Below are 13,842 nucleotides of genomic sequence, written 5' to 3' on the forward strand. Positions count from 1 at the left end.
GCCGATGGTCGAAACACGGGCATCGACAACGCACTTGACTTCGATGATCAGACATGCTGTCATGGACCGGCTACCGCATTGCGAGCCTTTTCTTGGAAAGTGGTGCATGGCACTGATAAATATGGCCACCGACAGGCAGGATTGCATGAGATTCAACTAATAAATTTGCCTGCTGTCTGATATCGGAGCTCGAGCTGGCGCTTAGTAGTGGAGAACGCGAAACAAATGCCCACTTCTCAGTATACGATTGAATTTTGCAAGGTCTGCAAACTGTCAACTTAGAACTTGCATCGTGTAAGGCAACGTGTAAACGACTGCGGTCGTAGCAGAGGGAGCAAGGCTGGAAGCGCGCGCCGGCGCTGTTAAGGTAGGAACGTGTCGGCCGAGTACAAATAAGGCAATTCAAAGTCCGCTAGTTGGTGCTTTCTTTCGCATCCGCTCCTTGTCCCTTACAAGCACGCCAGTCCATCCCACTTAGACCCTTCCCTCTGCGTTTCTGGACTGGTGTTTCCTCAAAATCTTTAAATCCAGATGACGACCCCTCATGTTATAGCCTCATCCTCGGGGCACCACTCTCAAACTGCCACTTCGAATGGTATAGTCGGAAACCACTTTCGTGTTGGGAAGAAGATTGGTGAAGGTTCATTCGGTGTTGTATTTGAAGGTCAGTATATCGTACACCGGAATTATTCCTACTTTTCCAGAAATTTGGAGTCGCATGGTCTAATACCAAAAGCCACTCCACCTTCTAAGCGCCCGTCTTACGACCAGCCAATGTCATGTAGAAGGGTGCTTTTCGGTCCATAGTTCGCCGGTGGGCGATCATCATGACCATGGTTACTTAGTACCAGTGGAACTAGAACAACTTAGCTCCGCGCATCGCGTCAGAACGGAAATTATTTACTTGCTGCCTTAAACCAAAATTTTACTACCGGTGTTCTTTGCCATTTGTTCTTTTGACTCACCACCGCTCCTTGCAGGCACAAAGCTTCTTTCCAGTCAACCCGTCGCCATCAAATTTGTACGTTCGCAGTGAGGTGCTTCTGATCGTGGCTTGATTTTGACGTATTACACAGGAACCTCGAAAGTCCGATGCTCCTCAATTACGGGATGAATTTCGATCATACCGAACACTGAATGGTACAGGTACGTGCTATGGCCAGTGATTTCCGTCGCCCGACCTTAATCTATCATATCAGTCGGCGTTCCCCAGGTGCACCACTTTGGGCAGGAGGGACTCCACAATGTCCTAGTAATTGACCTTCTAGGGCCAAATTTAGAGGATCTCTTTGACATGTGTGGCCGGAAGTTTACCATTAAGACTGTATGTATGTCCGCCAAGCAGATGGTAAGTTTGTTCAAATGCATCGGGCAAGTATTGTTATTTTTTGTAGTTAATTTTTTCTTTGTTTCTTCATTCATTCCGTGGTCTTTTGCAGTGGTTCATCTCTCCTTTTTAGATATCTCGCATCCAGTCCGTCCACGACAAGTCGCTCATTTACCGTGATATCAAGCCTGACAATTTCCTTGTCGGAGTCCCTGGAACGAAAACCTCTAACACTATTCACATCATTGGTATGTTTTTTTCCACGTCGCTCCTGTTCCTAGTTTACGTCCTTCTACTCCTCCGATCGCATTCACGTGTCCCTGAATTTGCGGAGATCTCCGTCAGTTAATTGTGTTGCAACGCACTAACTTTCATTGGTAGATTTTGGTATGGCAAAGCACTACCGAGATCCCAAGACGAAAGTCCACATTCCTTATCGTGAACGCAAGTCCCTCTCAGGCACTGCCCGGTACATGTCGATCAACACGCATCTTGGCCGGGAGCAGTCACGCCGGGATGACCTGGAATCACTAGGTCATGTATTCATGTACTTCTTGCGTGGCGGCCTTCCCTGGCAAGGCCTCCGGGCCGCAACCAACAAGCAGAAGTATGAGAAGATCGGTGAAAAGAAGCAGACCACACCTATTGCAGAGTTGTGCGAGGGTTTCCCCGGTAAGTTCTCGTCTAGTTCATCATCTAGTTCATCATCCTCCAGTGCCTGGGTTGTGGTTGTGGCGCTTGCTTGCTTCGTTTTGAGATGCGCTCCAGAGAACATGATTTACTGATCTGTCTTTACTGATTCAGAGGAGTTCGCAATTTACATGAACTACGTCCGCAAACTCGGCTTTGAGGAAACTCCTGACTATGACTTTCTCCGAGAACTTTTCACCAAAGTGTTGAAGAATATTGGCGACCAGGATGATGGCATCTTTGACTGGATGTTAATCAACAACGGTAAAGGTTGGGAGGCCGGCAATGTATGCAATTCATTCCTATTATCAAAGTGTAGCGTAACACAATATTTTCCAGACGCCTGCATCATTACTAGCGCAGGCTCACGCAACTGCTAACGTACCTCATACACCTCGTCATCGTGAAACCCGCCGCCCACGGGCGCAACTTACGGATGGCTCAGCGCCTTCTACTCCTCTCGTCCTCGCGCCTACTCCTGCTCACATTAAAAATAGCACGAGACGTCCAGGTACCCGAGAAGGCCACGGCACCCGAGACCCCAGCGCTCGTGCTGATATCAGCGTACAGCCCATCGCTCCCAGCAGGCGCGCGAGTCAGACGCCCCGAGAGACCTCGGGACTCGCACCTCCTCATCCTTACGCCACCGCGCCTACTTCCTCGGGATACCGGGCAAGTAACGGTTATGGAAGGCATTCTCCTGTTGCTGGCACCCATGCTGCGAATGTGACCAATGGCAATAATTTCGCTGGGCGCAATGACACTTCAGACTCGTTCCTCTATGGCACGCAGGTTCACGCCGCCAAAAACCCGACCAATTCGCGAGAGGATACAACTGCAGGTACCCTGACCCGCGATGCTGGGCAGATGCGTGGAATGACTGCATTTGAGACTCAAAGGCATGGTGTTGATGACATGGATGATGACAGGCACCCTAAGCGGAAGGGCTTCTTATCCGGCCTGTTTTGCTGTCGGGCATAGTAACCACCACTGGATGGTGCTGCGCTGGTCGCTATCCGCGGTTCTTCGGCTTAATGGCAAGTTGTCCAGACAAGTTCTGCTGATTTCCAACTAATCTGATCCTCCGGTTGTAGGTATATTGGACGTAGATACTCTGACGACAACGTGCACGATCTATCAATCATGGCTATCATACATACTTATCTATCTTGCAAGCTTCTCCTCGGGATTCCGTGTTGCTTTCCCGTTTCCGCAGGTCGAACACGTCACACCGCCATCATACCCCTCACGATCGTTTCAAATATTCATTTCGTCACAGTCATCATCATCAAGTTTCCGCCTGATCCTGTGGCTGGTCTTGGGTGACGGATATTTCCCTGTTTATTGCTTCCATGTGTATTATCTACAGACTCTTTTAGGTTATTCATTAGCCCAACTACTCCGCCGCGGGATAGCTTTCTATCGCCAGGCCAAGTTGAGGGAAATAATACATATTGGTTGCTTTCGAGCGCACGAATCAAATACCGCGTTGGATGATCGTTGTTCATATTGTCGATGACAATTCAGGTGTTTGCCGTATGATGAGACTGGACAAGGCGATCCTGCGCTATGAGTAGCTCTTCTGGAATATTTTTTTAATATAATAAAGCACGTTCGAAATCTGATATCTGATAACCCGACAGTATAGATCTCCTCGAAGCGAAGGAATCCGCAAGCTATTCATATTCCGGAGCCCGACAACAACGCAATAATATACATTCAAAACAAATTCCAAGACAACGCATTGCAGCAGAACCATATATAACACTATCGTACAGCTTCCAAGATTATTAAAAGTCAATGCAGTTGGATACCGTGTTCGATCGCCTGACTGAATGGCGACATTCCTCCGCACGCCCCCACATTCTATTTCCGCTCCTTCCAAGCCTCCTGAACGCCTAACTTAGACCAACGCAAGGCGACGTCCGAATCAGGGGACGGATTTCTGTCAGGAAGTTCTGCGGGGCCCTTGTGTGTGCTGGATTCATCCATCAAATCTAGCCCTCCATAGCTTCCCCCTCTGCGACCCATTTCACCGGGTGATTCTCCATATCTCACTGCGGCACTCTCACCAACGCCAGCTGCATTTTTGGGAACTGCGCGAGTTGTAAAAGAATGGGGAAGGCTCGCGCTACTAGAGCTATATTTCCCCTCGGGGTTGGGTGGGTCTGTGGGTTTGAAATTGACATAAGGTGCTGTAGTGGGATATGCACCAGATGGCACGGCATAAGGGGTATTGGCTGGGTCAGGCTCTGAGACCACGTAAGTGCGCGTGCCAGCAGACGAGACTTGGGGTTCAGGAGAATGGTCATGCTGTTTCTCGTAGGATGATGCGGACATTGGCGACGCATTTGGAGCGGGTGATGTTAATGGGGAGTTGAGCGCTACGAAAGGCGAGTGAAAAGAACGCCTGAGTGCTAGAGTAGGAATTTTAGACAATGAGCGTGCATGTTTTGAAAATAAACGGAGAATGTTGGTCATTTTTGTGAATCGTAGTACTTGGTCGTCAAGACGTGGTTTGAACAGCGTATGACCTGTAACCAAAGTGTTACCTCGTGAGAATATCGGGGACTTGTGACGTAACGCGCGGACTTTTGCTTCCGCGGCAGTTTTGTTACATATAGTCCAGTAGTACCTGGTACTACTACTTTTCACAGGCTTTCACAAGTCGCGCGAGCATGAACAGAAGACATTCGCAACTACAAAGCATAATACGGACTTCGCTGGCAAACCGCGGCGATTCGCTGGAACAAACTGGCTAAACTTTTAGTTATCCCCACTCTCCCTTCATTTCGTCTTCTCCTCGCCTTCCAAGACGTCTCCGCACCATCAACGCAGGTTGGCGTGGAATAGAGTTGGCGCGACATCGTGTATGGTCGTATACTTAATTCAGAGGAAAAAAGGCTAGTACTGATGCTGTCAACAGCACTACCCGGGCTCAATCAATCCATGCAGTCAGCAAACACCATATCGTTAAACTGTATTATGGATCGGTCACCCAAAACGTTGGCTGCGCACCATGTCCGAGACATCGCTTGTCCCCCTGGGTATTTTCTGGTCAAATCGAGCGGGTCAAGTCTGCAAGATGTTCCAGGTCGGGACGTGTGACCAGGCCTTTAACTGAATTATTTCCTTGCTTACTGGAGAAACATCTATGCTGTCAGGAAGTAGGCATCTTATTCCATTCGGAGTGTCCCCCGAATTAACCCTGACTAGATCATAATATCCTGTCATTTCCCCAACGGGCAACGATCTTCGTTTCTTTATATCCGTTGCTTTAGGGTTCACCGTTCTGGCCTGTTGGTCAGCCATATCACGTTCCACAATCATACTGTCATTCTTTACCAATTGGATTCGTTGGGCCATCCTTGGCACGCACGAGGAGAACCTAGTCGCGCAGACCCGCTGCATCAAATACGTATCTTTATGCTTTAAGTTTGATAGACAAAATGCGTCTACTAACCAATGTTTGATTGTTCAATATCCACTGGATCACATCGCAACATCCAGTAAGCTTTTCCAGGGTCCTCCGCGGCCCCGAACGTTCAGCTCCCTCACTGAAACACGAACCTTTTTTCCGGCGTCACATTGGGTTCAGCGTATTGCGTCGTTGCGACCGCATTTTCCCCCTTAAAAATGGAAATGTGGCGAACCTTCAAGATCCCTGGCGCTCCCTCTAAAGGAATGATTTGATTATTATGCCGGAGCCCACTTACGAGAATCGTCCGCTTATCATGACTATTGCTCCTCGGAAAGTTCGGTGGTACATCACAACGCCGTTGGAAATTCATTGGTTGCTTTATTTCCCGGATCTGAAACCCCCTAGGCTCTTCCCTGCGCTTTGCACGGATTTCTTCCTCTGCCAACTCAGCGGATAAGCCCACGGTCCATATAGGATACACCATGTCCAGGGTACCACTTATGAATATTGAAGCGGAGACGATCCAGGAAACGGGGTAGAACCTGATCCGATGGAATGATGTGATATGGAGCGATCATCCTTCATGGAATCCCCCTTTCATTGACCGTTATTCGCGTCTGGTAAGCGCTTCGTGTAGTTCATTATTCTGACTTATCACTTATCAGATGGACCTCGACCAGCAGATATGATTACGCTGATTAGTATTATGTTCCTGTCGCCGCATGCCACGATGCACTATCAGGGCGGTTGAGGAAGACATATTGCCGTCAATCTTGGTTAGTAGGAGTTTCCTCTTCTGTATGGAAAAACTGACCAAATTCCGTCGAGCGTCTGTTCTTAATTTCAGGCATCATGGTCTTGCGTCAATGCTACGCTTCTGGGATGCCTGTTTATGATGGTGACACCTCCGGAGCTTGCGTTTATAGCCCAGGAGAGATCAGGGCACAAAACCGTGGCTAGTCAATTTTGGCTATCTGGGGCGGTGCAGTTTGTCTCATATGTTAGGCTTCCCATCCTGACTGTCTCGTCAATAAGCCGAAATGGTATCCGATAAATTCCATACTTAGTCACACAGGGTCATTCTAGTTCCAGGCCCCCCCACGCAGGCCGCATGTTCGAGGCCTTCAAAGATCGAGGCATATTGTCGGAGCCGAGGGGAAATCTTCTGTTCTGTTACCCTTCCAATTCGTACAACAGTAACTCTGCCACTGCCACAATGTTGCATAAGCGTTCATGATCTCATGCGGTTCGGTACTCACGTCTGGTGTACCAGCGCATATTCGGCGAAGGGAACACTGCAATATTTATCACATTGTTATCCGCCGCCATATTCGCCATATTACACGTCTTGATGACGGGTTTTACCCTCAATCCACATGCGGGAGGTCACCCGTTATAGAATGACGTCACTGCTTGCCAGTCACTGCGATGATTAATGGCAGAAGGTCACTAGTTAAAATCGGTTTCTTGGCTCTTGGTCGCTCGGCGGCCTATCCCTCAGGCTGATAGGCTCTTGAGATCTAGAAATACAGGATCCATATCTAGGGTCCGAACCCTGGCAGCCCAGGTTGACGATATTATATCGGATTGAATTCCAATAGCAACGCCCATTAGTTCAAAGTACCCATACATACGTCTCTTTCATCCCCGCCTCTAAGTTTTAAGATAAACACCATTTGTACATAAAATAGCCGAGTTGCGGCATATTCCGTGCCAGACCTAAAAAGGTATCGCTCAGTAGAAAAATGGTATCCGTATTACTAAATGACCTACCACAGGCAGGAGGCTGCAACAATCGTTTCCACCTGTTCTGCAGCAGAGGTGATCGTTCCGGACCAAAATGAGCTCACAGCTCATGGCGATCCCCCGGAAGAGCCAACCTAGTAGGAAGGTGGCACAGGCACGCGAGGACCTGGAAACCCTGCACATTAACTTAAGTCCACGGACATCACTCAGGTGAGCTTACAATCTTCTCGGCACTTGTGGCTTTCCGTTACCGCGGCTTTGCTTGCCTAATACCGTTCAACCTAACCGATTTTTGCCCGTACGTTCCATAATGTTGCCTGTCGTACAGGTTAGCTTACTCCATCTTCATTTGATCGACCCGTTCTACTAAGTATCGAACTCCCACCCGCACCTTGTGGGGCCAAATGCTACCTATATCCGATGACTTACCGGGTGTTTGCTATCTATTTCCATCGGACATGCCATCTCTGTTTAGATGTTGATTTCTGCGAGTCAAAATCTCCATCTAATGCTTGGCCAATATGTGCACTAGATTATGTCGAATCTTCTTTTGATCCCGATTTCCGACATTTCGCCAGCCTCTTAAATACAGGTTACATATCGGCTCATAAGATGTGTCCAAATGCCCACATACTCTATTAACCCGAGTATGTCTGCCCTATCACTGCAAGCTGCCCTTCCCGTTGTGGTGGCCGCCGGCCTGGTGAGTGGCCAATCTACCCCGCGCTATTCTATATCACGCCCTGACCCTGGGTCGTTGATAGCTCTGTCATTTTGTATTCAAACGTTACGAACCAGACAGCCCGCTCTCACATCTGGGGCTGCTTGTCGTAGTTCCAGCTGTGCTCACGACCCTGCTTTTGCCGAGCGCATCAATATTTATGCGCGCATTCGGTTGTGTGTGTCTATTGTATTACTCTACTATCATCGTTTCCGTGGTAGTGTACCGTCTATCTCCCTGGCATCCACTTGCGAGATATCCTGGCCCCATCCCATGCCGTATCTCCAAATTCTGGATGGCATGGGTCTCTCGCGATGGGAAGCAGCACCAATACTACTCAAGGCTGCACCAAACGTATGGTGACGTTGTCAGGATCGGTGCGTTGACAATTAACTCGATGATCATTGGTTGTTTCTCACTAACCTTTTCTTTTATAAACTAGGTCCTAATGAGCTATCAATACGAGACGTCAATGCTATAGCTCCGTTGATGGGCCCAAATGGGTTGCCTAAAGGACCTCGTCAGTGGTTTGATGCCTCTATTAGGTAGCGCCCGGGCTTAATTTACAATCACAGACTGGGACGGACGCATGGCTGAGCAATCAGCAATCAGGGCACTCATCTCGGTGAGGGATCCTGTAGAGCACTCGCGGCGGAGAAAACCTTGGGGCAGGGCTTTCAGTTGTGCCGCACTGAAAGGCTACGAAGAGATTCTTGGGAAGCGCGTCCAACAATTCGTAACGATGCTTGAGCAGCAGACAAAGCCAGTCAATCTTGCCCAGTGTATAAGTCATTTCACGTGCGCATTCCCCCTTCTCTACTTTTTTGTTCCTGACTCAAATGACATAGGTTTGACTTCATGAGCGACATGGCGTGAGTACCACTATGTCTGGATGTTTCTCATCGAACTAAACGATTTCCCCAGATTTGGCGGAGGATCAGAAATGTTGCGCGACGGTGATAAGGACAATACTTGGCATTTGCTTGAAAGCGGACTTCCGTGAGTACAAGAGAAGGACAGTATTGCCACATGGAAAACTAAAACATTTTTACTTGAAGAACTGCCTTGGTTCTGTCTCACTTACCTTGGCTCGGAAAATACTATGTCAAGCTGCCAGGAATTGGGGAGGACCTCAAGAAATTCCGGATGTTCTGTCAAGAACGTGCTATGCTTAGGCGTACCCAAGGCTCTCAGTCTAAAGACCTCTTCCACTATCTGGTAATCATTTCAAATTTTCTCGTGGTTTCCAGCCTTATTGACAGTTCTCAGATTGACGAGGCGGGGCTTGAACGTCACAGTTCTCCTCCAACTTTTGCTGAAGTGGCGTCTGATGGGGTCCTTGCTATAGTAGCTGGGTCTGATACCACAGCAACCACGCTAAGCTCTCTGTTCTGGTCGCTCCTGAGCAATCCAGAAACATACCTCCGGCTGCAAGCTGAGGTCGACAGATTTTTCCCTCCTGGCGAAGATTCACTTTCTACTGTGCATCACCCTCAAATGAGTTACCTGAATGCCGTAATGCACGTGCTTGATTCTTTTTTAATACCTTCCTGACAGCTGATACTGGTTTCCAGTAACGAAACTCTGCGGCTCTTCCCACCCGTTCTTGGTGGAAGTCAGCGCGGAGTACCGATAGGCGGTGACGGCAAGTTTGTCGGCCCTTAGTAAGCCCATCACTTATATACCAACCCTTGCGAATCTAACTCCATGGTGTAGCTTCTTACCCGATGGTACCAGCGCATTCGTTCATTTTTATTCCCTTCACCGTGATCCTCGCAACTTCTCTCCTTCACCCGACACCTTCTGGCCGGAGCGGTGGCTCAAACCTGAAGAGCGAGCAGCGCTCTCATCATTTGATTCAAAAGGCCTCGAAAAATTCCCAATCGTCCACGATACCAAGGCTTTTATCCCATTTTCATTTGGCCCCGCAAATTGCGTTGGCAAGCAGCTCGCATGTCAAGAAATGCGCACGGTAGTTTGTATGATGATGCAACGACTGAACTTTAGCTTTGCTGAGGGATACGACCGAGACTCCTGGGAACGCGACTTGAAGGATTATTTTGTTGCCACGAAAGGGAGCCTGCGGGTCGTCTTATCTCCACGGAATCCAACTACTTGAATGCCTGAGAGTTGGACAGATTATCTTACACCGCCTAGTTATTGATCATGTATTCATCTCATCTCGTTATCACGGATATTTCTATGCAGTGACGAGTTTTCTCTTGGGGTTATCTTGTATATTTACATCAGTAATCTAAGTGATGTTCAGGGCGTCATGTAGCATCATGCACCAAACTCGTCAGGGCCACCGGTTGCATCCAAGTGTCCCAATATAAAAACCATAGCACCGGATGAGGAACCACCGAGACAAACAATTCTATCTCCGCATCTCAGTAACCCTCACAAATCAGTAGATCATCCATCAAAATAAAAATAACTGAAAACACACGGGAGCTTCGAGATATCCACCAATGACTAAGAAGACGATATTGACGGGCACCGACAGTAGCATAAAACAGTATTACATTCAATCCTCCTCGTGTATGATCGATCACGGGTTGATGGCGTCACAAATAAGGACTATCAAGCCATGCAGCTAATTTTGCGTTATCACTTGGCAAGAAGATATCAATCAGTTCCGTGCCGCACTATATTGGAATTTCGTTTGTACCCGTAGCAGCTTGGTCAGGGGAACAAGATCTGAGAAGCAAATCTGTGTTTCACGGCACCGGGAGAAGTGTATAAGGATATTGTTCCTCGGAGAAGCAACGGAAGGGAAATCAGGTGCATGCAAGGCTGCAAAAGGATATCGAATTCTCAGTGAATTACTTTTGAGTGAAAGACATGAAGTGTTAGAACACCGGTCGGCGCTCTCTTGGGGGATGATGACGCTTGAGCGGCTAGAAGAAGACAGTAATTGTCAATAGACACTGCGGCGCCTCGGACGAGCGTTTAGCCCCGAGCTTTAAACCGAACGTAAGAACATGATACTAAGTATGTAAGTAGACACATACTTGACTCCAACGTTTGAATGTAGGCTGAAGGAGCTGCAATAATCAGATGTGTTGGCTCAGCAGTCGACCGGTAGACGTAGGCGTTTGCAGCACCCTTGTAGACTGTGAATCGACCTCTGAAAAACCGCCTAACCCCTCGGGCGTCGCTGAGTGAGTTCGACGGCTGTACAACATGGTGTGATATGCTATGCGAAACGCGGCCCGTCAGATTTGACTTTCGCAAACATCTCATTGGAGGGCAGTCAGGGCAGGCTCCTAACCGGTGCTTAAAATTGTTTTTCGTATGAGAGCTTGGAGCTAGGACGATTAGAACCGCACGCGTAAGGTCCGGTATGAAAATGCGTTCTATCGGTGGTCTTGTTCGCGATTTGGCAAAAAGGGCGCAGCTCCGGTGACGGTGGTAGAGGGGAAATAATTCATCTGAAGAAATAACCTCGTCAAGATTTGTAGTTCTCCAGTATTTGAGTCTGAATAATGTTTTTGTGGATCTTCGTCGATGGTTCGACATGGGCGCTTACAATCCTACTACCATTGATCGATCCTGCATCACTACCAGTAGCAGCAGAAGGGGAAACGCGGTCACGTGTATTAGGTCATGTTCTGACGTCGTTCTGAACGTGCAGTCTGCAGGTCGGTTGGAGTTACTTACAATCAGTTACCTAGTACCATGACGCTCGTGTTAGCTGTGAATGCTGGCTCGTCGTCGCTCAAGATTTCACTTTTCCGCCGCTCTGCTAATAATGCTGCAAATCCAGTTTTACTCCTATCCTCATCCATATCATCCATATTTGCCCCTCCAGCCAAGTTCAAGTTTAGTCCTGTCGCACTTCAACACAGGTCTTTGAATGAAGAAGTCGATTCCATCCGTGACCATGCATCGGCGTTTACGCATTTCCTGGATCGCCTCAGGGAAGAAGGGAGCGTCGACTCAACTGACATTAAGCACATTGCACATCGTGTAGTGCATGGTGGTGACTACACAAACCCCGTCATAATATCCGAAGAATCCTATCACCACATTGAAAGGCTGACCGACCTTGCTCCTTTGTATGTCCTCTCCCGTCTTGCATTCAGTACTGCGTTACGAAGCCTGTAGGCACAATGGATCTGCTCTTTCCGTCATTAAGTCAGCCATTAGGGCCCTTCCGCACGCGGAATCCATCGCATTTTTTGACAGTGCATTCCATAAGGATCTTCCGACTCATGTAGCTACCTATGCGATCAATCAGCAAGTAGCGAAAGAGAGAGGATTGAAGAAATACGGTTTTCATGGTTTGAGTTGTATGCACTCATCTGTCATTGCTGAAGGTCGCTGAAACTATATCTTCCTAGACGCGTTCATCTTGCGGGCAGTAGCTGCGCAGATCAGCAAGGTAACTGGTATTTTGTTGTCCAATTGTGACACGCTGACGTCCCCAGGCTCCCGATACCCTAAACATAATTACTCTTCACATTGGTTCAGGGGCATCCATGTGCGCCATCCGCAATGGCCAATCCATCGACACAACTATGGGGTTGACCCCACTCAGCGGGCTACCTGGAGCCACGCGTGCTGGGGACATAGACGCGAGCCTAATTTTCCACTACACCAGTCGTTCTCCAGCCTGTATGAGCCACGACCCTAGCCTATCAAAGGAAACTAAAGTGACAGAAGTTCGATTCTCTCCTTTCTTTTGCAAGATTGGAAACTCATTCTTGACAGGCCGAGGACATCCTCAACTTCAAGTCGGGCTGGAAGGCACTCACCGGTACAACCGACTTCAAGGCGATCACGGAGAAGGCGGATATGAGTGCACTCTCTGATCCTATGTCTCGCACAGCAGACCCAAATGCGCTGGCATTCCGCATCATGTTAGACCGCATCCTCCATTTTGCCGGGGCCTACTTTCTGGCTCTCCGTGGAGATGTGGATGCGCTGGTTTTTGCAGGGGGTGTGGGAGAACGAAGCGTTGAATTGAGACGAGCTGTCGGGGAAGCTGTCGCGTGCCTCGGGTTTGCGGCAATTGACGAGACGAAGAATACCCAAGTCAAAGATGACGATGATATTGTTGTGGATATCGGGAAGGGTGACGGAGGAATGAGGATGCTAGTTTGTCATACCGACGAGCAGTTCGAGATGGCGAGAGAGTGTTCTCTCACGAAAGAATTCTGGGTTTAGAAACGGTAGTATTTGTTTATGATTAGCTGTATAATACATTGGCATAATTACAAACAGGACTTATCTCAAAAGTGGAACTTCAGGCTGAACGTTTGTAGCTGAACGTTCTCCCAATATTCTAACATCCTGCAAGACCAAGCCATTTGATCGTTCGTCTTCCTATACTTAACTGCGTCTAACGCCGACTTGAAGCTTCGACGCTCTAGGTCTCAGGCTTGAAAGCCCCGCGCCCCAAGCCCCATGGTAACACTGGAAGCAGGTTACTTACACTAACTGGCGGCCGTTGACCACCAGCACAGGGAATTGACAGGCCGTTGTTTTTCCGCTGCCCGTGGCACCCATTACGCTACGGCAATGGGTTAATCACCGCCCGACATCTCAATGATGGCTACGCACGGTATGTCAACTTCTGGCTCTAGTTGTGGCTCAGACTCTGGAACTCGTCTCCGTGGCTCAGTATCAACCTGGCCTACCTCTGTATTTTGGAGCTTCTTCGATGTGCATCTAGAAGAACCAAAGCAGTTGATACATCCACCCATGCCGACGTCGAAGTTGGCTTCTGTGGTTCTCGTGTGCTATACTGGATATCATGTGTGGTTTTGGTAGATCGTGTGCTGAAGTTGTAAACGCACAGGTCAACATATTTGGATGCTACCTTCGTTACCTCGTTTTGCAGCGTGCACTCGTAAAAGTTCCGCCTACATCTTCTCCGATATCTCCTCAAGTTTCATTCGCGTTTCCTCCTCGTCATCGTCACAGTGGCCA

General features: G+C 48.5%; 4 protein-coding genes across 4 annotated transcripts; 3 read left to right on the forward strand and 1 right to left on the reverse strand.

Annotated features, from left to right (window-relative positions):
• The first annotated feature begins 411 nt into the window (after positions 1-411).
• On the forward strand, positions 412-3,169 carry EDB91DRAFT_72353 (kinase-like domain-containing protein). The gene is made up of 9 exons (XM_041328205.1): positions 412-664; positions 981-1,021; positions 1,077-1,146; positions 1,200-1,348; positions 1,461-1,575; positions 1,709-1,999; positions 2,132-2,304; positions 2,357-3,054; positions 3,112-3,169. Exons 1-8 carry the CDS (start codon positions 532-534, stop codon positions 2,996-2,998), a joined length of 1,614 nt encoding a protein of 537 aa, XP_041180162.1. The 5' UTR covers positions 412-531; the 3' UTR covers positions 2,999-3,054; positions 3,112-3,169.
• Positions 3,170-3,625: 456 nt separating this feature from the next.
• Positions 3,626-4,594, reverse strand: EDB91DRAFT_1116750 (uncharacterized protein). Its single transcript, XM_041317985.1, has one exon. The coding sequence runs from the start codon at positions 4,496-4,498 to the stop codon at positions 3,884-3,886; it is 615 nt and encodes a 204-aa protein (XP_041180163.1). The 5' UTR covers positions 4,499-4,594; the 3' UTR covers positions 3,626-3,883.
• A 3,029-nt stretch (positions 4,595-7,623) lies between these two features.
• On the forward strand, positions 7,624-10,227 carry EDB91DRAFT_72572 (cytochrome P450). The gene is made up of 10 exons (XM_041328211.1): positions 7,624-7,887; positions 7,949-8,282; positions 8,348-8,425; positions 8,481-8,703; positions 8,754-8,777; positions 8,830-8,904; positions 8,964-9,123; positions 9,175-9,425; positions 9,480-9,569; positions 9,622-10,227. Exons 1-10 carry the CDS (start codon positions 7,807-7,809, stop codon positions 10,022-10,024), a joined length of 1,719 nt encoding a protein of 572 aa, XP_041180164.1. The 5' UTR covers positions 7,624-7,806; the 3' UTR covers positions 10,025-10,227.
• Positions 10,228-11,424: 1,197 nt separating this feature from the next.
• Positions 11,425-13,105, forward strand: EDB91DRAFT_1116762 (Acetokinase family-domain-containing protein). Its single transcript, XM_041317986.1, has 5 exons — positions 11,425-11,966; positions 12,016-12,200; positions 12,252-12,292; positions 12,339-12,572; positions 12,622-13,105. The coding sequence occupies exons 1-5, from the start codon at positions 11,587-11,589 to the stop codon at positions 13,075-13,077; spliced, it is 1,296 nt and encodes a 431-aa protein (XP_041180165.1). The 5' UTR covers positions 11,425-11,586; the 3' UTR covers positions 13,078-13,105.
• The last annotated feature ends 737 nt before the right edge of the window (positions 13,106-13,842 follow it).

Source organism: Suillus paluster (assembly GCF_016628075.1).
Source record: "Suillus paluster strain FC165 chromosome Unknown EDB91scaffold_11, whole genome shotgun sequence".
In the NCBI taxonomy this organism is placed as follows: Eukaryota; Fungi; Basidiomycota; class Agaricomycetes; order Boletales; family Suillaceae; genus Suillus; species Suillus paluster.